This window comes from Trachypithecus francoisi, unplaced genomic scaffold (genome assembly GCF_009764315.1).
Source record: "Trachypithecus francoisi isolate TF-2019V2 unplaced genomic scaffold, Tfra_2.0 Lachesis_group13, whole genome shotgun sequence".
Lineage (NCBI taxonomy): Eukaryota > Metazoa > Chordata > Mammalia > Primates > Cercopithecidae > Trachypithecus > Trachypithecus francoisi.
In genome coordinates this window covers 73,454,198-73,481,030 of record NW_022681458.1, presented here as the reverse complement: position 1 = coordinate 73,481,030, position 26,833 = coordinate 73,454,198, and the positions used below count along the sequence as shown (strand labels likewise).

General features: G+C 41.5%; 1 protein-coding gene across 7 annotated transcripts in view; it reads left to right on the top strand.

Annotated features, from left to right (window-relative positions):
- NOSTRIN (nitric oxide synthase trafficking) overlaps positions 1-26,833 on the top strand; it is a 63,782-nt gene that overhangs the window by 1,911 nt on the left and 35,038 nt on the right. For 5 of the 7 annotated variants that reach the window (XM_033231228.1, XM_033231230.1, XM_033231229.1 and 2 more), the window contains exons 2-4: positions 7,188-7,273; positions 22,876-22,959; positions 26,723-26,785. In XM_033231228.1, the coding sequence (XP_033087119.1) occupies positions 7,188-7,273; positions 22,876-22,959; positions 26,723-26,785 (233 nt within the window). Of the gene's footprint in view, positions 1-7,187; positions 7,274-17,846; positions 18,251-22,875; positions 22,960-26,722; positions 26,786-26,833 lie in introns of those variants that run through there. The other 2 variants (XM_033231232.1, XM_033231231.1) reach the window with 2 other exon arrangements.

Here is a 26,833-nt window from a genome sequence, read left to right as displayed (position 1 = left end):
TCATCTGTATGGGCTCATTGCCATCAAAAGTATCCAGGAGTCATGGGGAGGCGGATATCCCTTCAGCCTGGGTTTCCAGACCCTCTAAAGTCACAGAGCATTTATTTATTTGCAATTGTTTCATCTTAATCAAGTGTTCAAGTTCATTTCCTGGTACATTCTTAGCTTGTACTTGGGAAACAATGCTATGTGAAGATGAATCTGCAGTTTGGGAACAAAATAAGACAAGGAAATGGATTGCAAATGAGTGCCTCATGAAACACTTAGGTAGTTTTATAAAACAACCCAAAGCTTTAACCACCTGCAAAATGTCCCCTTCCGTGAGTCCCTAGAGTTGCACAGAGCACAATTCATAAAGTCTTAGCTGCAGTTCTTAACTGGGCCCATACCAATATACTCATGTATGGAACTCAGTGGGTTGCATGAACTTCAGTGAAAACAAATCTCTATTTGTACTGATTTCTAACTGAGATTTAGAATTTTATTCAATCCAGAATATAGGCAACAAGCCCCAATACTACTAGTAATATCTGTGTAGTGTCTGTGACTTTGTAACCAATAAAAATCAGAAATTTTATAATGACATGACAGTTGTTGAACATATCTAGAAATATTTACATTCAACCTGACTTCAAAATGTTGGTAATACTTAAGATATGTAATTTAGTATGTTAATTAAAAAGCATATAATATCATAATTTTAAAAATACACTCAAAATATATAATTCATTTCCTTTGTAACCCTATGCAACTTAAAAATGTTATTCTGAATCAAATAGGTTTCATGAGACTACAAAAAGGGCTCATGGTATGAAAAAATTTAAAAATCTCTTTTAGATCAAGTTTTAATGGGCAAAATAGGCTGATAGCCGGGCCCGTCAACCTCAAAAAGCCAGGTCAGTGTTTGAGTTCAAATTATTGTCACCAGGTTGGCATAAGATTGCCTAAATGCTGTGTAGGACTAATAAGTTCTGAGAGTGTCAGAACTTATTTGAAGAAGATATCTTTAAGATATCTTTAAAGTTCTGTTTTTGACAAGGAGAAGAATTGGCTCTGGGCCTTGATGCTCCATTCCTGTGAAGGTTTAGGTTTAGCTCTTAAACCTAAAAATATGTCTAGGGAACTCATCCTCAAATCCATGTGCAAGAAAGGTGAGGAAGTAGGATCCAATTATCTCCAAAGGAAAGAATTCGATCACAAGAAAGTATTAATAGCACCTTCCTATCAAACAATCACGTAGAAATCAAGGGCAAGTAACAAGCTGTAGCCAAATTTTTAATTTTTACACACTCATTCAGTATCCAGGAAGGGGTCTGTCAAAGCAAGTCTTCTGGGCTCCACACAGTCAGCCACTCCCCTCGTGTCATCAGCCATTGAAATGGCACCAGGCTGCTCCTCAGGTTGATAACCTGGCTCAGATGCCAACCTGAGCTTCCCATCTTGGTGGCTTAGCCTGGACACCAGACAATGACTGTCACTAACTCAGATGGTGCCGGTGCCATGGTCCAGAGCTCCTGGGAGAATCTGACTCACTGCAAAAATACAGAAGGAGGCTGCATCTGGCATGGGTGTCATGTGCCCCACAGCCTCTCCAGTGTGCATCAGTGAGATGTGTAACATGCCATTCCACATTTCTTGGACCTCTGTTTCCTCATGTGTAAAGTAAAAGAAGGCGACTATGCTCTTTAATGTTCCATATCCCATAATCTGCGGCAGTCTGCCACAGGGATCCCAAATACTATGCAGCTGGTGAACAAGTACATGGAATCCCCTCATAGAGGGGCAGTGCTTTGAAACATCGCCCCCAGTGAATCAGAACTCACATGATATCGGTAGCACAGTGCCTGGCATCCAGTGTTAAATTTAAGTGGAATATCATGGTTTTTTTTAATACTGTGAGGATCATCATTATTCAAAAAAAATTATTCCATACTAACATCAATACAAACACATTTTTCTATAATTCTTTCTAGAACTAAATTTAACCCTCTTTCATCATTCAACCAGAAAGAGCAGGTAGGCCAAGCTTGATGTAGGCACTTTATAATCTTTACAAGTCATCTGTCTAACCATTTCATGTGCTGATTGGCTGGATTACTGAATGTTTTCTGTAATGGCTGTATTTATCAACAGAATTTGCTTACAAATTCTGGGAAGAAACATTTTCCTAATGGCTGAATGAGAAATGTCTGTGTAGACCAGTTGTCTTTTTGTGAAGGGGTTATTATTTTTTTTAGGGGCTCAGGAAGATCCCAGATATTCCACTACCAGACTGAAATCCCTTTATCCGGAGAGAAAAGTCTCGTAATATTTTTTGTTTTTCCTAATAATTAATGATCCCCAGGAGAAGCAGCATATTAATATGAATTCATATGGAGATGTAGAATCAATAGTAGATTATTCTCTGAAATGAATATTTGGTAGGGGTTAGGATATTTAAAAGCTCAGTGGGTAGGAAAAGAACACCAAAATTGTCTTCCACCTGACTGCAACCACAGCAAGCCCTTCTTCTTCTGCTGGTTGATGACATTAAGAAGCCAGCTGTATTACACATGACACTTAAAGGTTACTATAACTTGGAGTAAACTGAGCGTGATTAAAAAGATCAGACATTTATAAATGTATTTGATTGTAAAGGATTCTCTAATTGATTTCATACCTAACATTTCTAATCACAACTCTGTCTCTAACTAATTAGATTATCCCTATCTCTTTGGGCCTTAACTGTAAATAAAGGAATTAGACTTCAGTGGCTTCCAAACTGTGCTCCATGGAACCCTTTGAGAGTCCTCTCTGTTGGGTGGAAGTGTGGTGAAGTAGGAGTAAGACAACCAAAACTAAAGTCAAGTGATTTCACCCCCACAAAGCAGGTATGTTCCAAGATTTTCTGAACACACACACACACACACACACACACACACATACACACACACACACACACAGAGAGAGAGAGAGAGAGAGAGAATTATATGGTCTCTGGAGGTCTGCTTTGGCATTTAAGTGGATCTGCTTTTCACAGTTTTTATCTCCAAGTCTGAGTAGATGGTACATGATGAAAAGTACAGAATCATTGATTCTAAATAAGGATTTATGCTGGGATAATGAAAATATTCTTAGAACTCTTTTATTTATTGATGTCACCTTTATCTCAATCTGGATCAGGGTTTGTTGGGGAATTTCTGGTGCATAGTATATAGGATCAGAGGTAAAGATTCTCTCCATTGCTTTCATATTCTCATCTCTTATCTGATCACTAAATTAACAATTGAAGACCTTCTCAACTTGCATGTGCCTGGGCATACTGGAGTTTGACATTTGAGGATGGCTACAGGTGTACCTGAGACACAAGTCCTCTGCACCCTTGAATTGACAGAGTATGGCTGGGAGTGAGGTAGGCGGCAAAGCCATGGGCCAGTTTCCTCTTCCTGGAACAACTTTGTCTATTTACCACACTCTTCCAGTACAAATATTTTCTACGTGTGCCATTTTGGGAAAAAAGTTAGAAAGTAGTAGTCTATGAAATGATGGAAAATCATCTTCTAAATTCTAGAGCTGGCAGCCCAAGGGTCAGTGGAAGCCGTAGACTGTGCTTTGTTCCAGCAACCCCTTACTTTAAGAGGTTGAATGTGAATGCCTTTGCCCAGGCTTCACCACTGCCACTGAAGGCAATTGAGTTTTCAGTTACTGGCTTATAAACTTCCAGCATGGCCTAGCCTCCTACAACTAGTTCCCTTGAGACAGTATTTAAAAATGTGTCTTAGGGTGTTTTGATGGCTTGATCAGTTTAGGAAATGCAGCAGCCCCTGTAACACAAGCACATAGAAAAATTCTCAACTGGTTCTACTCATTTTTACATTGGTTATGGGCAGAGTTTTCTCTACATGCCCCCATCCCATACTTGATGTCCAGGGTCCCTTATTCTCTCCCATAGGTAACTTCTATGTGCAGACTATCCTCTGGTGATGGTGGACTGGTAAGGGCCCTTCCCTTAGGACATTTCATCTTGAAGTCCCTTCCTTCCACTCCTGCTTCCCCTAATGGAAGGTTCTTTTTCTCCTTCCTACTCTAAATCCCTCGAATCCATCTCTTTGCTTTCTTTTCTCCCATCCTCAGCCTCGGCTTTATAGTGTTTGAGAGTAGAAGATTTACTTCGTAAGCATATGCATCCAGGTCTTTCTCTCTTGCACACAGCCCCATGGCTTTTTGTTGAGTCTGTTTCCGCTTTGCTGTGGGCTGGAGAGAGAAGTCAGTAAGACAATACATAAAAATCCACAGCTTAATACTGTGAGGTAGTTCTAAATAAATCAAATAAGAAAGCCACAGGACCTATAAAGAAAATCATAAAATTGTATTGAACATAAAATAAAATTTGAACAAATGCAAAAAAATTACTATGTCCTTGGATAGAAAGTCTAAACACCGTTAAAAAGTCCGTTTTCCCAAATTGATATGTGTATGTAATACAATTCCAAACAGGATCCCAACGGGGATTTAAAAAGATATGTAATTAGACAAATGATCATATGTTACTATAAATGCCTCAGAATAGCCAAATAAATTATGAAAAGAAAAAAAAGTTGTTTAAAGAGAGAGAAGCAGCAAAGTGTTACTATCTCTATAACTTAGGTAGTGAGTATATAATGTGCATTATTATTATTTTCTATATCATTATGTTATGAAACATAAAAACATTTCATAATTCAAAGCAAAAAGACCCTGTATAAGTTAGAACTATGTTCAGTTGCATATTAGAAAAACCCCAAATACATATGTCTTTAAAAAACATTGTATCTTTCTCACACATAAAATAAGTCCAAAAGTAGAGAGTTGAGGGCTCCTGTGGTGTCCTTTACAGCCGTCAGGGACCCAGGCTCTTGTTCTCTTTCCACTCTATGTTCTTAATGCGTTATGTCCAATCTCAATACCACTTTATGGCTTTGGCCTGCATTTTCAAGTCCAGAAGGAAGACAAGAGTGCAAACAAGCCTTTACTGAAACCTCGTACAAAACCTTCCCTCACATCTCCTTGGATAGCTTTTAGTCACATGGTTAACACCTAAGGTTGAGGAGGCTGAGAAATGACCTTATTCCAGGAGCATGTACCCTGCTAAACATTTATGCATTTTCTTATGGCACTGAGGTGTGTTTCATGGGATGCTATTAGGTGTTACAGAAGAAAACAAAAGGCTTAGGGAGAAATCTAGTGAACATGTTTAGGTAACGTAGGAGTAAACAAAGAGGTTAAACAAGGTTCTTTACTGCAGGTCTTCTCACAATTTCAAAATACTCCCCTAAACTTCCCCAGTGTGCCTGTAAGGGGAGGAATGAGGCCTTAATAGTATCATACCATTCATATATGGCAAGTTAGTTTTATTGGAAATAAAAATTGGAAAGCTTGATTGCCAAACAGTGATTTTACTTTCATGACTCTGACAGGAGGATTATTTCTCCTTCATGAGAGGGGCTACAAATTGGAACCTCACTACAAGTGTGTTTTGTTTACACTGCAGAGAGTTTTTTAAATTTGTGAATTGTTTGCTACCATTAAAAAAAAAAAATCATGTTTCGGATGCAAATCCTGACTTCAGTTTTTTTGGACAAAGTGGGAGATCTGGCTTTCCTGGGCCACATTTCAGGTGGCAGTGATGGGCCAGAATGGTTCTAACAGCTGCCTCCCCAGCTCACAGTCCCCACCCTGCTCCTCACTCATTCAGGTGCCTGACTGGTGCCAGCGGCCACAGGATTTTGCAAACTCTGCTTTAGAAATTAACCATTTTCTCATTAAAGCTTTGCACCCTCACCACTTTCCTTGTGTCCCAGGCAGTTTCAAGGAAGTGGTTTGCTAATATTAATATACATCTATGAAGTCCTATCACAGCTTTCTGTGTTAAATTCACAGGAAAGTTAAACTACTGCATAAAGGTAAATGGATATGGTAAGAATGTTCCTGTATCCTAGGTGTTGGTTTGTTCCATCCCCAAAGGTGGGGACCTGGATCAGCTCATTTCTTTAGGTCTTTCCTCCTCTGTCACCCTATGTCCTTAGTTTGATACTCTGCTAGCACCACATACCAAGTGCTTTGTTGACTGAACTGCTTTCTGGGCCCTGAGGGGGTGTGTGTTTGTGAATGTGCCCGCTGCAATAGGAGGCACTCAGTAAATGTGAATTTCCTTCCTTTTTCCCTTCTCAATATGGTGCCCAACTGAATGCTGGCGATATCTGAACACTGGAATAGGCTGGCTCATTGTATGAGCAAAGAACAGCACAGCTCTCAATCCATACTGAATTTGGGTCCTCTTATGTAAAATCTCAGTTTGAAAAATGCAATCTGCTGTTGCACCTCCCAGATAGAAACTATGAGAGAGTGTGTCTGGGATGTTCCACCATCTAATTCACTTGCCCTGTGTCAGAAAAAGCTGCAGAATCAATTGACATTTAGCTTCTCTGTTTAGGCACTTAAAATCTATTGTCATAAATGTCTACATTTATAGTTTCCAGGAAGACATTGTGGAGTTCTAAATCAAATGACAAAAACTTTTACTGGAAATTCTTGTGTCCGCAGGCTAAATTCAAATATACATGAATTTATAAAGGGTAATTAATAAATTTATAATGGTTTGGTTTAGCCGAAATGTTCAACTCATTATGATAACATTTTCTTACTGGAATTAAATGAGACAGAGAGAGGACTAGGACAAAGTTTTCTTACCAGGTTATTTACTGAGTCTTCTATCTCAGGTAAGAAAGGCTCAGCTCACTCTAATGGCTCACGGTTCGTCATGAGCCCCAGAAATATAATTTTGAAGTTTGTGTGTGCAGAAGGGGACATAAAATAGTTATGTGGCATCCTTCAGAATATTTTTTTTGTCCTTCCTGGGAACAATAGGGGTGACAGGAAGCCAGGCTCAAAATGCACCCCACTGCTGAATTGTTTGCATTTGGCCAAGGAGAGAAACAGATCAGCTTTATTTTTGAAGAGTTCTCCAGGGTCTTTCATATCTAGGCAGAAGAGACCTCATCTTGATTTTAAGAACTCATCCAAAAGGTATGCATGCCTGTAGCTGCACGATCATTTATAATAACAGTCATGGTTATAGTAGTTTTCTGAATTTATAGGTGCTCTATCTTCAGAGTTGCTCGTAATCTTCCTATTCATTGTTTTTTGTTGTTGTTGTTCTTGTTTTTCAGTATAATAAAGTATACAAGAACCTAAAGGAGTTTTCTCAAAATGGAGAGAATTTCTGCAAACAGGTCACATCTGTTCTTCAGCAAAGGTACAAAATGCACGTTTGCAATAAATGGTTCTTCCTCTTTAGTTGCAGCAAGTGATATGACTGGAGGAGTGATTACAAGCTGTCCTACTTTCCAGAATGTGGTGTTATATTTTGGTACTCGAGAGATTGCTTGAAGAATGATTCTCCCCTATAGCACATTTATCAACTGGATGCCATAAAAATCAAGAAACAACAGGAAGTAATTCTGCTTAGGAAGGCTCAGTCAAGTCTCTTCTGATTCCTCAGACTGGGTTTATTACCCTCTCCTGGGGCCCACTGTTGGATCTGATGCATACTCTCATTATTGTACTTTTCACACCAACAGCAATTATTAGTTTACATTTTTCTCTCCTCTAGAAAGGCAGAGGCTGTCTTACTCATCATTGTATGCTGACCTCTTAGAGCCTGGCCTTTTGATTTCCTTAGTCATTGTCAGGTAGATGAATGAAAAGTCACCATTTTCAGCATTGTCTTCTTAATACTAGGTGTGATCATGTGTAAAGCTGTTCACTGTGCCGAAATGAGCACATTTAACTCAGTCAAGGAAGTTACAAAAGCTCTGCTTAAAATGAGAAAACCCAAGGACTGAATTTGGTCATAAGGGACCTTTTAGGCCTTTTCCCTACTGCTAGATAGCTCTGTAATAAGCAACTCTAAAGAGACCTTCAGAAGAGACTGTTTAAACCATTTCACATTTTAAATATTGAATGTGTGTCATAAGACCAAAGACGCCATGGACTGATTGCATCCTGAATTAGTAGGTTCTAGGGGAGAAAACATAATTTCTTTTCTCTCCCTTTTCAAGCTCTTAGTTGAGATACTCTTCTGAAAACAAGTTAGATTAACAAAAGAAAAACAAGCAGAAATTTATTAACACATGCTATACCCATCACATGGGAAAGGCCTCAGTTCAAAAGTATTTCTCTCTCAAGGCAGTGGCTTAGGGGTCATGCTTAAATAGTATCTCACCAAAGAGCCAGAAATCCCAATAGGGACAAGACAAAGAAGATAGCATCTTCGGGCTTCCAAAAGGCAGGAAAATGTGGGAAGGTAAATATATGGGAAGATTAAAGTCTGTTCCTAGATCCTCTGGCACCACTATCTCTGAGCAGAGAAGCAAATGTTGGACTGTCTTTAGGTGGGAAAGGCAGAGAGAGGGGCAGAGTGTGTCTATTTGTTTTAACCTTTTTTAAACTCAACAATCCCCAGCATTTTTGAGAGGAATGTTTTGGTTTCCTTCAAGGTCAAGACAAAAGGAAAACATTAGCTTTATCAGCACCAAATGAATGAGGCCAAAGAACGATATGAGAGAGCTCAAACAGACTTATATAAAGAACAAAACCAGATTTGTCAAAAGGAGTCAAAAAGGGAAACATTTTAAACATGAAGTAACTTCTACCCTAACAGCCAAATATTTTTTTCATAGTTTATTTTTTATTTTAGTAAGATACACAAGACATAAATATGCTATTTTAACTATTTTTAAATGTACAGTTCAGTGTATTAAGTTCATTCATGATTTTTTTTTTTTTTTTTTTTTTTTACTTTAAGTTCTAGGGTACATGTGCACAACATGCAGGTTTGTTACATATGTATACATGTGCCTTGTTGGTGTGCTGCACCCATTAACTCGTCATTTACATTAGGTATATCTCCTAATGCTATCCCTCCTACCTCCCCCCTCCCCACAATAGGACCCGGTGTGTGATGTTCCCCTTCCTGTGTCCAAGTGATCTCATTGTTCAATTCCTACCTATGAGTGAGAACATGCGGTATTTGGTTTTCTGTTCTTGTGATAGTTTGCTGAGAATGATGGTTTCCAGCTGCATCCATGTCCCTACAAAGGACACAAACTCATCCTTTTTATGGCTGCATAGTATTCCATGGTGTATATGTGCCACATTTTCTTAATCCAGTCTGTCACTGATGGACATGTGGGTTGATTCTAAGTCTTTGCTATTGTGAATAGTGCCGCAATAAACATACGTGTGCATGTGTCTTTATAGCAGCATGACTTATAATCCTTTGGGTATATCCCCAGTAATGGGATGGCTGGGTCAAATGGTATTTCTAGTTCTAGATCCTTGAGGAATAGCCACACTGTTTTCCATAATGGTTGAACTAGTTTACAGTCTCACCAACAGTGTAAAAGTGTTCCTGTTTCTCCACATCCTCTCCAGCACCTGTTGTTTCCTGATTTTTTAATGATTGCCATTCTAACTGGTGTGAGATGGTATCTCATTGTGGTTTTGATTTGCATTTCTCTGATGGCGAGTGATGATGAGCATTTTTTCATGTGTCTGTTGGCTGTATGAATGTCTTCTTTTGAGAAATGTCTGTTCATATCCTTTGCCCACTTTTTGATGGGGTTGTTTGTTTTTTTCTTGTAAATTTGATTGAGTTCTTTATAGGTTCTGGATATTAGCCCTTTGTCAGATGAGTAGATTGCAAAAAATTTCTCCCATTCTGTAGGTTGCCTGTTCACTCTGATGGTAGTTTCTTTTGCTGTGCAGAAGCTCTTTAGTTTAATTAGATCCCATTTGTCAATTTTGGCTTTTGTTGCCGTTGCTTTTGGTGTTTTAGACATGAAGTCCTTGCCCATGCCTATGTCCTGAATGGTATTACCTAGGTTTTCTTCTAGGGTTTTTATGGTTTTAGGTCTAACATTTAAGTCTCTAATCCATCTTGAATTAATTTTCGTATAAGGAGTAAGGAAAGGATCCAGTTTCAGCTTTCTACTTATGGCTAGCCAATTTTCCCAGCACCATTAATTAAATAGGGAATCCTTTCCCCATTTCTTGTTTTTGTCGGGTTTGTCAAAGATCAGATGGCTGTAGATGTGTGGTATTATTTCTGAGGGCACTGTTCAGTTCCATTGTTCTATATCTCTGTTTTGGTACCAGTACCATGCTGTTTTGGTTACTGTAGCCTTGTAGTATAGTTTGAAGGCATGATGCCTCCAGCTTTGTTCTTTTGGCATAGGATTGTCTTGGCAAGGTGGGCTCTTTTTTGGTTCCATATGAACTTTAAAGCAGTTTTTTCCAATTCTGTGAAGAAAGTCACTGGTAGCTTGATGGGGATGGCATTGAATCTATAAATTACCTTGGGCAGTATGGCCATTTTCACAATATTGATTCTTCCTATCCATGAGCATGGTATGTTCTTCCATTTTTTTGTGTCCTCTTTTATTTCACTGAGCAGTGGTTTGTAGTTTTCCTTGAAGAGGTCCTTTACATCCCTTGTAAGTTGGATTCCTAGGTATTTTATTCTCTTTGAAGCTATTGTGAATGGGAGTTCATTCATGATTTGGCTCTCTGTTTGTCCCTAACAGCCAAATTGCTCTGGTTCCATGACAGAGAAAGCGGGAGGGGCCATCTGAGAGGGCATTTCTTTTATAAGAAAATATTGTTATCGGTCCCAAAGGAAATTATTTTAAATAAGACCAGTTGTATGAATCCTACAAATTCACCTCATTACCTAGATTAGAAAGCCACCTTCTGCCTGCAGACCAGGAAGAATCTATGCATGTATCAGCCAGGCATATAACCTGGGTTGTAGTCATCTAGGCATTAATTATTTGGTATCTGAGAGATCAAAATTAGTGCCTGGTAGAGAGCTGTGAAGATAGAAGACAGGCAATAGATGATGCCTGCTGGTAAACAGACTCAATAGTGAACTGAAAAACTCTGGGGGCGGGGGGTGGGGGGTCACTGCTCGAAGTCTGTCTCACTGTTTTTCCTTTTTCTAGATCACTCCACATCCCCACCTTGCCACCGACATCCACTTTCTTCGTACAGTCAGAGCCTTCATTTCTTATTTTTGTTTTCTTGAAGTCTCTTCCTATGGCTGCCATCTGCCCTGAAACTATCAATGTGTGAAACCCTCCAATCACTTATTCTAGAGTGACAAATATGTCCAGTGGGGAAGAAACACTTGGGTAGCTGAAGATATCTCCCCTCACAGCTTTACCTCCTTATAGAGAAGAATTTAGAATTTGAACATCTCAAGAGTCTACTGATTAGCAAAATTACAAGCACATTCCTAGATAAAGACTGTATAGTATGAGTACAAAGAACAGATCTAATGTTTTACCTATATCAAAAAATATTATGCTACATATTAGGTCATTTATGTAATAACTGCTTTTCTGAACATTTTCTAAAGCTAAACGTGTACAATTAAAGTATTTCCCCTTAGCAAGAAGCCATTTTTAAAGTTGTTTTGTATTGATTCCTGGTAAATGTACATTTGCAGTGTCTCCTCATCTTGAGCTTTCAAGTTTCCTCCCCTTGTTCAGCTTTTAGATCATGTAGTTAACCTGAAGGATGCTTGTCCACACTAAAAGAGATGGCATTTGGGAAGAACTGTTTTCTAATGGACACAAATATTCTATTAATCTATGAATATGTGACACATTATATACTTTTAGACAGCATTCCTGTGTATTAGCAGGCAAAGACATAGGCCACTTCACTTCTCAGAGCTGGATCATTTCTCTCCCACACAGTGATGTGATTCTGAGGTCACTCCCTCTTCCTAATGTGTCTGAACTGAGTCAACAATTATGTTGGTTATGGTTATTAAACCATATCAACAAGGATGGAAGGTCACAGCATGGCTGGGATTACATTTACCTCGACTCTCCCCATTTTGTGAAGTCAGAAATTCCTCCTCTAGATATACATTGGATAGAAGGCTGATTCCCACCAGCTATCTAGAAATGAGCCTTGGCCTTATTTTCCTCTTAAAGGTGGGCTTATTACATGTGAACCAATGGTAAGCTTCCTTTGTATTAGAAAAATACCTGGAAAGCCATTACTCTTCAAAAGAAACTATCTTGTTACTTACGGTTACAGACAAGTAATGGGAAACCCAATAAGAAAGTAAAATGGTAGTCTTGGAATATATTCAGTAGGCATTTCCATTGAGGGTTATGACAGACAACGATGAAGGCAAATCCGTGACCAGCAGAATGCAAGATACAGTGAAGGAGGACATGGGTTTTTTTTTTTTTTTTTTTTTTTTTTTTTGAGACGGAGTCTCGCGCTGTCACCCAGGCTGGAGTGCTGTGGCCGGATCTCAGCTCACTGCAAGCTCCGCCTCCCGGGTTCACGCCATTCTCCTGCCTCAGCCTCCCGAGTAGCTGGGACTACAGGCGCCGCCACCTCGCCCGGCTAGTTTTTTGTAGTTTTTAGTAGAGACGGGGTTTCACCGTGTTAGTCAGGATGGTCTCGATCTCCTGACCTCGTGATCCGCCCGTCTCGGCCTCCCAAAGTGCTAGGATTACAGGCTTGAGCCACCGCGCCCGGCCAGACATGGGGTTTTGAATGAGGGGTACCTGCCACCTAAAATGCATTCAGTAAATACTTACAGACTGAATAAATAAATAAATGGGCTGGGTGCAGTGGCTCATGCCTGCAATCCTAGCACTTTGGGAGGCCGAGATGGGAGGATTGCTTGAGGCCAGGAGTTTGAGCCTGGTCAACATAGCACAACCCATCTCTATTTTCATAAGAAATTTTTTTAAATAAATGAAAGATAGTTAAGGGTTTTTAAAAATTATTATACCTATATTATTAGAACAAGGCCTTTACTGTCCTTGGAGGTGTGCATTTCCAGACCCCTTACTTAAGAGCTCCTGGAATGTGGTTCTGCTTGACAGAGTTCTGCATTAGCACTTGGATACCAGAGGCAGCACCACAGTCAAGCTGCCAGGCCAGAGAATGTTTCCTTTCCAAACTCAGCTGCTCTCTTGCACTTATTCTGATTGAGTGGTGATAGAAAAGTGCAGTTGTTACTAAAACACCCTTTTGCCTGGATATTCTGCAATTCATGGTCATGCTTAGCTTCTTTTATCCAATTAGCTACTTCAGCTTCTTTTTTCGCAGTAGCGAACAGATTTAGCCAGAGAAACATAGCAGCTCCTACAATGCCTAATGCCAAAGTTATCAGGTTCACTTTAATACAATTACAGATCAGATTTAAAGAGACAAAGGTACATTCTCAGAAACACTTTGTGAATGTTTGGCTTCCTGCATCCTCATAGCTAATGTTTAAACAGGCTTTGACTGGAAAATCAATTGTTCCCCTGTACAGGAGTTTAAGATCAGGTTTTCAAATGCCAAAATCTGCTGCTCTGAACTTTAAAAAGAAAAGAATAAAAGAAGGAGGTATAGTTGGGCACTTGTTCAATCCATGATTCACTGCAGACACTGTCAACAAAGCAATAACAAATTGAAATTAAATATTTGAAAAATCATCTTCCACTCTACCGTTATCCTGGGTGACCTTAACTCCCACAGCTGTAGCTCTCTTGCATATTGATGATTTACAAATGTGCAGTACTAGGAACATGTCTAAACCGTACTTCAAACCATATATTTCACAGTATATTGGACATTTCCACCTAGAAGTCCCATGGAACCACAAAGTCAATATGTCCAAAACAGGGTTTATCTGCTCCTCTCCAAAGCTGGTCCTCCTTCTGGGAACCACTGCCCAGTCAATCAAGCTCAATGCCTGGGACCATCCATATCCATGATTCTGTCCATCTCAATTCATGACTAAGACCGTATTTCTCTCTTTGAAACTCCTTTGATATCCATAGCTTTCTTTTTATTTTATGGCCTCTTCCACTGTTCTGGCAAAACTCTCTCAACTATTCTGTCTAGGAGTGCTGCCTTATAGCCGTGGAGTTTGTATGCTGCACAAAGGCACACGGCTGAGTGAGATGAATGGAGGCAGAAATCCAATCCACTCTTACCCCTTAAGCCTTTTACTCTGACAGAGCTGTGTCCCTTTAGAGGACGCCCGTTTCCAATCCAAGGAAAGTTACCTGAACTTGCGGGCTAGCTGAGGCCCTGTGCCTGTCTTTAATGCACCTTTCACTCTGTAGCCATGACCCTGTTTAAGACCCTTCAAAGACTCCCATGACCTTTAGAATAAAATTTAGCCCTCATCATTTTATAAAAGGGCCTTTGAGATCTGAACTCTGCCTTCCAGTTTACTTTGTCTCTCTCCATCTCCGCATGATCCCTGCCTCTCTCCTTACTGAGCCACTTGCAATCCCACCCCACTTGTATCCCACTCACACTCTTGCCATCACCACCACTGCCACCATACGTGGGTCCCTGCATTTGCACAGGCCGTATCGCCTGCCTGGTAGATATTTCATCACCTTCATTGCCTGGCTCCATTCAACACATTCTTTAAGATCCAGTCATCCCACTGTGGCAGGCCTTCCTTAACTCCAGTCTCCAGTCTCAAAAAAATGCTCCTCAGTTCTATGTGCAGAATTACTGCTTGCATGTGTCGTAGCTCTTACAGCCTGCACTGTTATTCTCTGTTCACTTGTCTGTCTCCTTTCCTAGAGGCTGAACTCCTTGAGGGTCTTTGTGTCCCACGTGACTAGCATGGGCCTGGCACAGAGTAGGCATTCAATAGACACTTACTGAGTAAATGAAGACACTAATGTATGAGTGACTCTGTGCCTTCCAGGCACTCATAACGTTAAAGAAGATCAAGTTAGGCTATTTCTGAGGAGTCATAAGTGGGTATGTGAAAGACACTTACTGGCATAATATGTAGCATATTATTTTGAACAAAAGCTAGAAAAAATAATAAAATCACAGGAGAGACCATTTATTCAGACCATAGATCAGCCACTGTGTTAAATGTGTCTTATTCTTGATCTCTTTAATTATCTCACAACCCACAGCATACATACTTCTCTCCATTTCTGATTTACAGATGAGGATATGGAAAATATGATACATTTGGATTCCTACCCAGCTCATCCCAGGCTCAGTGCCAGGGTATCCCCAGGTGGATAGGCAGTTTTGGGCACTGCTGTGGGGGACCCACCATGCTCAGGGGGTCCTGGTTCAGCCCCCTTCGCAGAGTCTTAGGGTCCTCTATGGAAAAGGACAGCAGCAGTCATGAAGCCCAGTGGCTTTCAAACCTTATAGCTCAAGGGGTTTGTGGGGAGCCCGCGGGGGCTACCTCAGGGGGTGAGGAGGAGGTTAAGTGGGCAGGGCTCTGCTTCCTCCTCACTCTTTCTCCCTTTTAATCAGATCAACTTGACTGGTATTTATATGATACGCTGGGATTCTGTATAAAATTTGGTTTCCCTGCTAAAAAGCTTTGAAAACTGCCTTTCTCGTCCACTTTACCTGAATTCCCTCACCACGATACTCCCTGTCCTCCCCTACCCCACACACTAATGCACTAAGCTTGGAAATGAACGCACACTTGAGGCTCTGAAGTTCTAGAGCTGCCATCGCTCATATTTACCCTGGGCCAGAGTGAGCCGGGTCTCAGTGAGACTCCCAGACTAGACACTCAAGAAGGGCATCATTCAGGTCTTATCCTCCTGTTTCAGCAATTTTTATACTGTTCTCAGGAAGCAGAATTAAGACAATCAGTAATGCTGCAGTGGGCTAGCAAGTGAGCCAGCCACTCCAATGACAGAGCGTCCATATGAAAATGTGTTTCTTTTTTTTTTTTTTTTTTTTTTGAGACGGAGTCTTGCTCTGCCACCCAGGCTGGAGTGCAGTGGCCGGCTCTCAGCTCACTGCAAGCTCCGCCTCCCGGGTTCACGCCATTCTCCTGTCTCAGCCTCCCGAGTAGCTGGGACTACAGGCGCCCGCCTCGTCGCCCGGCTAGTTTTTTGTATTTTTTAGTAGAGACGGGGTTTCACCGTATTAGCCAGGATAGTCTCGATCTCCTGACCTCATGATCCGCCCGTCTCGGCCTCCCAAAGTGCTGGGATTACAGGCTTGAGCCACCGAGCCCGGCCGAAAATGTGTTTCAAGCTGCCGGTAATGAACTTTACAACCTGTTTGTAAAAGGAGTTTGTGATGGTCTTTCAAAAGACATACCGATGAAGTTTGGATGGAAAATATCAGGACATCCACCCCCAAACCGGAAGCTGGTGCTGGTCCAAAGAAGGAACTTAAAAGATGTGTGATATCCTGACAGAAGAATTTGATGTTACTAAAATTCCTTCTCAATTTATAACGAAGGGAGGACTCTGTCACCTGCTTCTTTCAAGCATGAGAAGGGCTTAGCCCTGTTTTATGTTTTTTAGAGATGGGTTCTCATTCTGCTGCTCAGACTGGAGTGCAGTGGTGCAATTACAGCTCACTGCAGCCTCAAACTCCTGTGCTCAGGAACTCCTCTCGCCTCAGCCTCTCAAGTACCTAGGACTGCAAGTGTGTGCCTCCACTCTGGGCTAATTTTAAACAATTTTGTAGAAATGGGATCTTGATATGTTGCTTAGGCTGGTCTCAAACTCTTGGTCTCAATGATTCTCCCTCCTCATCCTCTGGAGTAGATGAGATTACAGGCTCAAGTCACTGCTCCTGGCCTTAACTCCATTTTAATTAATTCCTCATAGACACAGGGGGGCAACTACAGTTTATTTTTTAAACTACTTTTCATTATCTTAATTTTATAAAAGCAGGATAGTCTAAAATTGATTACATGGTCACATATTCTTACATTTTAATTTGTGCTTTATCTAAAATACTGAATCTGAAACCAGATATTTTCCATCTCTCTTTTCTTTCAAAAATATAATTTATTTTAAAATCTAAATCAAACAGTCAAACATTGGTTTTTGACTTATCAATTGGCCTTCATTATTACTAATGAAATATTATTGTCCAGCCTTGCATGCTGAGAGAAAATTAGAATATAAATGGGTTAAAAGTCAGTGCATGTCATTTTCTTGGTCCAGAATCTTTTATAGTGTATTAAATATTTTTTTAATTTTTAATTTTTGTGGGTATATAGTAGGTGTATATATTTACAGGGCAGGGCCCAGAATCTTTAAAACCACTGGAATATTCTGAGATTGAGTTGCCTATCCAAATATATATGCATCACCAATGCAATAGGCCAAGACAATTGCTTGGAGAAGGCATTTTAACTTGTATTAGCTATGGTGGCAGTAGAATGGAAAGAAAAAAATGGGAAAGGGCTAGAGAATTAAGCACAACGTCTTTACAAGCTTGTTTCTGACTATTTTAATGAGGGAATGAAAATTTCACATCTCAATGTGAGATTAGCTCTGCTCTCTCTACTCCCTTTGCATGTGGTACTTTTTCAGCTTGAACGGAGATAAAGCACCTCCTTTTGAGAGGTGAGAAGAAATCATTCTAAGTGGGGTATGCCTTGCTGCCTCTGCCTTGGGAAAACACCTAGGTCATTTTATTTCCATTTAGCAGGCATCCGGAAAGGATGCATATATTGCCTCAATAGACCGGAAGCATGGAAGTGCTGTGGAAGTGTGCACGGAAGAGCATGGAAGTGTTTGTTTCCATTTACAAACATTCTGACTTACAAAAATAACAGCTTTCTTCACGCTTGCCACTTGGAACATGGCTTCGTATAAAAGAGCGATTCTCTCAGGGGAAGAATATAACCGTTAACATCTGTTGAGATAAAAGCCATTCAGGGCTAGAGGCCTGGGAGAGGTTTCGTTATATCTATGCAGAAAGAGTGCACAGTGACACTGTCCCACACCCATCCTCCCCACCACATTTCATTTCCTTCTGTCTTGCAGAGTAATTTGCTCAGGTTCCCAAAATGGTCATTAGGATTTAAAATGCAAGAGTAGATGATTGCAGCCTGCTTTGCTTGGTTGATTTGAATGCTAGTTCTAAACCCTTCGGGGTCATCAATAAGTTACAGGCAGAGAGAAAGGGTACACTTGTGCTGTTCAGAGAGGCAGTGTCCAATTCACTCCAGCCCAAAGTGTTAGCTCAGTGACATTTGCTGTCAGAGCCCCCATCCTTCCCACTTTGCCAGACCCTCAACATCCCCACTTCCTATTCCCCAAATGCCTTGCAACTGCACAGATGCCTTTGGAATAGGCCCGGAAGCTCATTACGTCTGCACCGAGGCTGCTGTGAATTGGGACTCCAGCTACACAGCCTCCAGGAGCTGTGCTGATTCAGAACACTGCAATTAAAGGTGAAGTGAGAGGCGGTATCAATTTTTGAAAGCACTTTTGTTCCACTTCTCCCACAATTCTCCATCTGCAATCTCTTCCCTAAAACTTCAGAGGTAGGAAAGAGGTGTGGTTAAGCAGGCAGGTTCCCCAGCCAGACTGCCCAGGGTTGGAATCTAAGTCTGTCACCATCACTTCCTTCCTGTGTGCCCTCAGGCTAGTGACTGACCCAACTCTCTGTGCCTTGGTGTTCCCTTCCATGAAACGGGTGGACAGAGTATACCTGCCTCACGGGTTATCAGGGATTAAATGAGGAAATATACCTAAAGCACTTAGAATGATGCCTAGCACATTGTAAGTGCTCAGTAAGTGTTGGAGGTTCCTGTTTCTTGCCTAGGGAGAACACAGGTCAAGCATCAGCATGTCACAAAGGTGATGCAACACCTTTGTCAGGAGACCACTGTTTGGACACTCTCTTTATGTGCAATATACAGGAACTTTTAACCTATATACCATTCTATAAACCCACAAATCTGCCCTGCTGAAGATTTCTAAGGTACTTGTCTGTAAAGAGAAGACTCCCAACACAAGAAATGCTGTGTGGTAGTTGAACCTCTTTAGGCTGGTTTCCTATCATGCTCAGGGGAAAGCCGGCAGGAACACTGGGGCCCAGGAGAACAGCTGGCCAAACTAAAAAAAAAAAAAAAAAAGCCCCAAATCACCTCAAAGTGAACAAGCACCCCTTTTTCATACCACCAAAGCTCAACTTTTTTTTTCCCCAAGTGGAATAAACTTAACAACATAAAGGAAAGCAACACTTCTTTCTGGTGTCCTTTTTAGGTCTGCTTAGCCTCAGAAACAGCTTTGTACAGCCTGCAAGAACATTCTGAAAGTAGAATTGAATTCTGAGGAAGAGGCTGTGACTGACAGCATTACCTTTCCTGTAAGAAACCATTCAGGATTGTTCTAGAGCCAACAGACAAGAAATCTGGGGATTCTTCCTCCCACACCATCCCCACCTCTGTGTATTCCTTCTGGATACACAATAATCACATTAGAATAATTAATATTTAGTAAGAATGATTTTTGTGCCTAGCACTGAGCTGAACATTATAAAAAGCATTATCCTATTCAATGCTCTTTGTGCTGCTTCCAAGAAAGAATGCAATGCTGGAAAGAAAAGACCTAAACAGCCCTCTGGTTAGCTTTCCTGGACTCAGAAAGGGTTTATGTGTCTAGCTATTTCAAGTGCTAGACAGCAGTGTGCTCTAACATCAGGGCTGAGCACAGCTCAAACTACAGAGACTACATCTAAACAGCTTGTTAATTTACAGTTCTCAAAAGTGGTGAGGTAAGAACAAGTCTATGGCAGAGACCAGTAAGAATTCCAACCAGGACCTGGTGGGAAGTCCATTCACTTATTCATTCATTCATTTGTGACATACATGCTGAGTGCCTGTTATGTGCCAAGCACTCTTCTAGGCCCAGGGATACAGCAACGAACAAAGCCATTCTTGATCCTTATGGAACTGTTCACATCCTAGGGGTGTTCACCAGAGTAAACTAAAAAATTATAATGTGATACAAGATACAATAAGACACAAATAAAACTGTAAGAGGAGAGTGGCGAGGATCCTTTTTTAGATGGGGCAAATCTCTGAGGTGGTGATGTTCGAGCAGCTCCTGTTGGGGATGACACAAAGGAGAATACCATGCGGCTATGTAGCAGAAGCACTCGGCAGAGGCCACAGCAAGTGCAAAGGCCCCGAGGCAGGATGGCAGTTGGCCACTGAGTAGGAGTAGAATCAGCCAAGTTGTGACTGGCAGGAAGGGAAATCAGAGAGGCTGCCAGAGTCACATGATGCAGAGCTTTACAGGTCAGCAGCAATCGTTCCAGACACTGAGCCCGTAGTAGACTTGGGCTCTTAACACATTTTATTTTTCATAAAACCCCTTTTAAGTGGGTCATATAACTTCTTTTTAACAGTACCTGAAGCCACTCCCACTGAATGGTAGAGATCTCCTGGGGTTCCAGAGCATCTGAGTTCATCAAGGGTGATGGTCTCTCCCAGCTGGCTGTTAACCAGCACTCTCTTTTTCTCTTTCTCTCCATCACCTGGGACATATTCCTAGAGCAGAGAAATCTATTTTTAAGTGCAATGAGATATTTATTGACTGGCTTCATTGTCTCAAAATACTGGCCTCAGCCTTTCCTTATGTCTGGGCAAATTCTGACACCAAATGGTTGTTTTCTGCAGCTAGGCCTTAACATATATCCTACAATGACTTTCTTACAAAAAGTGATAAAAACAACTTAAAGCACAGCTGTACTAACAGAAAAAAAAATGAATAATAATTTAGCAATAGATCAATAGCCCATCATCTCTGGATTTCATTTTGTAGAAGAGGGCTGTCTTTCTTTCCTCAGTCTATGACATGGAGTTAATTTGTGTGAAAACATGCAGGTATTAGACTAGTTATTAGAGAGCTCTGGGATTGTTTCCCAAATGAAATAACATCATAAATAATTCTAAAAATACAATAAAAATAGATTAACAGACTGAAAAATGCAGTGAAAACTCTTAGGGTCCATATTAAAGGGAAAACATAATATAAATTGAACTTAATTCCCTACATTTTTATTCTCTGTAGTCAAAAGTGATATGAAGATGCCCTCATTTTAGCTATAGATGGTCCTATAAGTAGGACATGGTAAAATAGGTTTAAGATGAGAGTGATTCAATCTATCCAAAAGAACCAAGGAGTTTGCTTTTGGAGGGCATGCCCGGACTTCCTACTGAGCCCTGTCCTGCATAGAAAGTAATAGAAAAAAAAAAAAAAAAAAAAAAGCAAGTAATAGAAATTCATTTTCTAAATCTGATGTTGGCTACCACTGCAGATTCCCATTAGAAAGTTACTGCTTGGTTAATCCAATCATAATTTATTTTATTGCCAACGATTATAATCTAGAGCTAATCTGATTAGTGCTAATATCCTGAGATCAGTAGGACAGTTTTCTGTTCCTTACTAGTTGTATTTGTTTTGTTTTTATTTTTGTTTAAGGTGGAGTCTCGCTCCATCACCCAGGCTAGAGTGCAGTGGCACGATCTCGGCTCACTGCAACCTCCACCTCCTGGGTTCAAGCAATTCTCCTGCCTCAGCCTCCCAAATAGCTGAGACTACAGTCGCCCGCCACCATGCCCGGCTAATTTTTTGTATTTTTAGTAGAGATGGGGTTTCAATGTGTTAGCCAGGATGATCTCGATCTCCTGACCTTGTGATCCGCCTGCCTCGGCCTCCCAAAGTGCTAGGATTACAGGCGTGAGCCACCACGCCTGGCCAATTGCATTAGTTTTTAGGGCCGTCATAACAAAGTACCACAGACTTAGTGACGTAAGCAACAGAAGTGTATTGGCTCACAGTTCTGGAGGCTAGCAGTCAGAGGTGCGTTCTGAGGGCTGTGAGGGAGAATTTGTTCCGTGCCTCTGTCCTGGCTTCTGATGATTTGCTGGTAATCTTTGGCATTCCTTGGCTTGTAGATGCACCACTCAGATCTATGCCTTCATGTTCACATGGCGTTTTCTCTGTGTACATGTCTGTTTATGTCCAAATTTTCCCTTTATATAAGAACACATCCATATAGGGTTCGGGCCCACCCTAGTGACCTCATCTTAACTTGATCATCATCTGCAAAGACCCTATTCCCATATGAGGTCACATTCACAGGCACTGGGAAGTAGGACTTCACCTTCTTCTTGGGAGACACAATTCAACCCATTAGTGTGATGTCAAAGGAGCTTAGTTAAAAACTCTTCCTTTGGGCCCTGCACAGTGGCTCATGCCTATAATCCCAGCCCTTTGGGAGGTCTAGACGGGTGGATCACCTGAGGTCAGGAGTTTGAGACCAGCCTGACCAGCATGCTGAAACCCCGTTTCTACTAAAAATACAAAATTAGCTGCTGGGCATGGTGGTGCGTACCTATAATCCCAGCTACTTGAGACACTGAGGCGAGAGAATCGCTTGAACCTGGGAGGTGAAGGTTGCAGTGAGGCAAGATTGTGCCACTGCACTCCAGCCTGGGCAACAAGAGGGAAACTCCATCTCGAAACAAAAGCAAAAACAAACCTCTGTCTTTTTAGGAGCCTGTTGGATACCCTTCAGGATTATGCTTAAGGACAAGAGGATCCTTGTAGTAAACAAATCATCTCTTTATGTAGGCATTACATTTTCAGCCTGACCCCTCCTTCGTGCATACATGTGTGCATGTGTGCATCTGTGTGTGTGTTTGCTTGATTTCTAGCCAGCGCATCCTTTTTTTTTTCTTTTTTTTGGGATGGAGTCTTGCTTTGTCGCCCAGGCTGCAGTGCAGTGGCATAATCTCAACTCACTGCAACATCCGCCTCCCATGTTCAAGCAATTCTTGCACCTCAGCCTCCCAAGTAGCTGGGATTACAGGCTTCCACCACCACACCTGGCTAATTTTTGTATTTTTAGTAGAGACGGGGTTTCACCATGTTGGCCAGGCTGGTCTTGAAGTCCTGGCCTCAAGTGATCTGCCTGCCTTGGCCTCCCAAAGTGCTGGGATTATAGGTGTGAGCCATTGCGCCCAGCCCAGCACATCCCATTTAACTAGTCTTTTTCTAACAGGGCAAACCTGGAAATTAGCTATGCCAAAGGACTTCAGAAACTGGCAAGCAAGTTGAGCAAAGCATTACAGAACACGAGAAAAAGGTAAGTATTGTGGCAGAGGTAAGGCAAAATCATCCCTTTTTTTCATTTGTTTTGTTTTCTTTCGAGACAGGGTCTTGCTCTGTTACCTGGGTTAGAATACAGTGGCACAATCACAGCTTACTGCACCCTTAATCCCCCAGGCTCAAGCAATCCTCCCACCCAGCCTCCCATATAGAGTAGCTGGGAGCATGCCCTGCTAAATTTGTTTTTTGTTGAGACAAGGGCTTACTATGTTGCCCAGGTTGGTCTTGAACTCCTGGGCTCAAGTAATCCTCCTGCTTTGGCCTTCCAAAGTGCTGGGATTACATGTGTGAGCCACCACACCCAGCAAAAGCATTCTTAAATATAGTAAAAAGTGACATATGTTCCACTTGAGCTTCCTCTTCTAAACATGGCAAGTACATCACATCAAGCATGGCTTCCAGTTCTTGGGCACTTAACTGTGTGCATGCACTGTGTTAATGCTTTACTGATACCCCCATTTAATCCTCATAAGAACCCTTGAGAGGTCTTGTTATCCCTGTTTGCAGATAAGGACTTGAGACTTGGAAAGTTCAAGATACTTCCCCCAGTCACCCAGATCATGAGTTGCATAGCTGGATTCTTCCTCAGTGTTTATGACTCCTAAGGCCACATTCATAATAGGCCTTGGTAATGACATTTAACTTGGGAAGTGGTGTTGTAAAGTCAGATTGCCTTGGAGTCAAGAAGTATGAATCCTATGTTTTCTCTACTCTATGACCTTTGACAAGTAACCCGGCCTCTGTGTGCCTTTATTTCTTTCTCTGTTGGAGAGAGTAATAATATTTGCTCTATTGTGTGTGCGTGGGCATATTAAATAAGATCACGTGTGTGACTAGCTTAGCACATTATGTGCTGAAAGGTGTTGGTTCACATTCTTTTCAATATATTGCAGCACTAAGAATGAAGTAGTTTCCTTTATTGGGAGAGAGAAGAAAGATAGTGGTATACCAAAAATAGTTCATTCGTGGTAATTCATTCGTGGCTACAAAGATTCTTGACTAATGCATGCAGACGTGCCCTTGAACTGGCAGTGCCATTGTGGAGGTCTCTTTTTTTTTTTCTTTTTTTTTGAGACGGAGTCTCGCTCTGTCTCCCGGGCTGGAGTGCAGTGGCCGGATCTCAGCTCACTGCAAGCTCCGCCTCCCGGGTTTACGCCATTCTCCTGCCTCAGCCTCCCCAGTAGCTGGGATTACAGGCGCCTGCCACCGCGCCCAGCTAGTTTTTTGTATTTTTTAGTAGAGACGGGGTTTCACCGTGTTAGCCAGGATGGTCTTGATCTCCTGACCTCGTGGTCCGCCCGTCTCGGCCTCCCAAAGTGCTGAGATTACAGGCTTGAGCCACCGCGCCCGGCCAAGGTCTCTTCTGATGATGAAAGAGATAAAGAGGGGAAAGGAAAAAAAGAAGCCTTCTGGAGCTCATACTTCCACTCTTCTTTAGGCATCAGCCGTAATAACAAATGGTGACTTTGAAAGTGCTCTTTTAGCTTTATTTTAATTTTTAGGACAGTCTTTTAGTAGACTACAGTAAACCAGTATAGCACAGTGGTTGAGTATAGATAGACTGCCCAGGTTTAAATTCTAACTCTACCACTTACCAGGTGAGTGACCTAGGACAATTTATCTTATCTCTCAAGATCTCTTTAAAATAAAAGGAAAGCCTATCTCTTATGGTTGCTGTGAGAATTAAATGCGGTAATAGAAGAAGTGTGCTTAGCAGAGTACCTGGCAGGGAACGAAAGCTCTGTGAATGTCCATTATGTCTTTGATTCGAATTGCCTCCTGAGGAATGAGGGGTATAGGGGTGTAGGGGTGTGTGTGTTGTGCTGCGGCTGTGGCATCCAGCAGAATACTACCAAAGAGTTGGCAGGTCCAGAATGTTAGGCCAACTGGGATTTGTACAGTATTTAACAGTAAACATTAGTGAATTTTTATCCATACTCAAATCTGTGTTAGGTACTACAGATATCTTATTACTTCATTACTTCTAATTCTCTCTCTTTCTTTCCTTTCTTTTCCCTCCCTCCCTCCCTCCCTGCCTCCCTTCCTTCCTTCCTTCTTTCTCTTTCAATTTTTACCCCGTCTTTTCCCAGGTGTTGACCAAGTTACTTCTACTTTAAAAGATCAGTTAAGTGAGGGCCAGAGATTCTTCCAAGGTCATGCAGAAAACCAAGGGGGAGCATCTCCACTCAGACACAGGCCCTTCTGAGGCCACATGCTTGGTCCTGTCCTGATACCCAGCTCCTCCAAGGGGCAAATGTCAGATACTCTACCCTAAAATGTGCCTGACTTCATTTTTTAAAAATCATCTATATTGAGTTTTAATTTACATGCAATAATAAGCACCCATTTTAAGCATATGATCTGATCCGTTTTGACATATGTAAATACCCTGTGTAGCCACCACTAAAATCAAAATGTGGACATTTTCATCACACCAAAAGATTTATCATGCCTGTTTGCGCTCCTTCCCACCCAATCCCAAGCAACCACTGATCTGCTTCCTGTCAATATAGATTCATTTAGTGTTTTCTGGAATCTCCTATAATTGTAAGTACATAGCAGGTATGCTCTTGTGCCTAAGCTCGTATCTGGCTTTGGATGCGTAGAAAATCTGTCATTTTTTGGTCTAGTTCTCTTATTCTTAGACTGCAGGATGCAAACTAAGGCATTTTGAGGCAAAACCTCTGCACCATTCTGATTAAGGCAAGGATGCAGATCCACGCCCTTCCTCTTCATCACAATGTACACAGGCCTCTGTACTTGGCGTTTCTTGATGTGACTGGACTTACTATCCTGACTGTTGAAGGCAGACCAGATGGGGCCACTGTGGGAGAAAAATGACATAACACTTCCTAATCCTCCCGCTATGCCATGAGGGATTGGGTAGCATTATCCTTTGTGTTAAAGTGAGATACTGCTCATAGGACCATAAACTATCTGAGCTATTGTCCTCAAACCCAGCAGAGAACAGGAGCCGGACTCCAACCCCAAGGGCAGCAGCAGGACGTGAGCAGGGCTCTCAAGCCCTTTATCACTTAACTTTTCTGAGTCTCAGTTTTTTCATACCTATGTGTATCCTATGACCAACTGTTCTCACCCTTGGCTATTTTATTTCCCCTATTTTATTTTATTTTTATTTCTTATTTTTTTCTTTTTGGTGGGGAGAGGGGCTCAGGGGATAGGGTCTTGCTCTATTGCCCAGGCTGGAGTACAGTGGCATGATCATAGCTCATTGTAGCTTCCTGGGCTCAAGCAATCCTCCTACCTTGGCCTCCCTAGTAGCTAGGACTATGGGTGTGCATCACCACACCTGGCTAATTTGCAAAATTTTTTGTAGAGAAAAGGTCTCGCTGTGTGTGTTGCACAGGCTAGTTTCGAACCCGTGGCCTCAAGTGATCCTCCCACCTCAGCCTCCTAAAGTGCTGGGATTTACAGGCACTTTAGGAGGCTGAGGCAGTGCCAGCACACCTGGCCATTTCCACTGTTTTATACAGATATGAAATAGGAAATGAAAATCTAAATGAAAAATGACTGGAAAAAAAAGCAGTATATATAATGAGTATAGTGCAAATAAATGTACTGGCAGAATTTAATCTCACAGAGAAATTGAAATAAGGTTAGGGAAGTGAATGCAATTGTTGAATGCGGTGAATCAGATGTGATGCTGTATTTCTAGCCAGCACATCCTATTTCCTAGGAAAATGACGCTTACCTTTGTTCCCCACTGTTTTTGCCTTTAGCTGTATCAGCAGTGCCTGGGCCTGGGCCTCAGAGGGAATGAAATCCACAGCAGACCTGCATCAGTGAGTTCTCCCACCCTGGCCTTTCTCCAACTCTAAAGGGAGCCATAA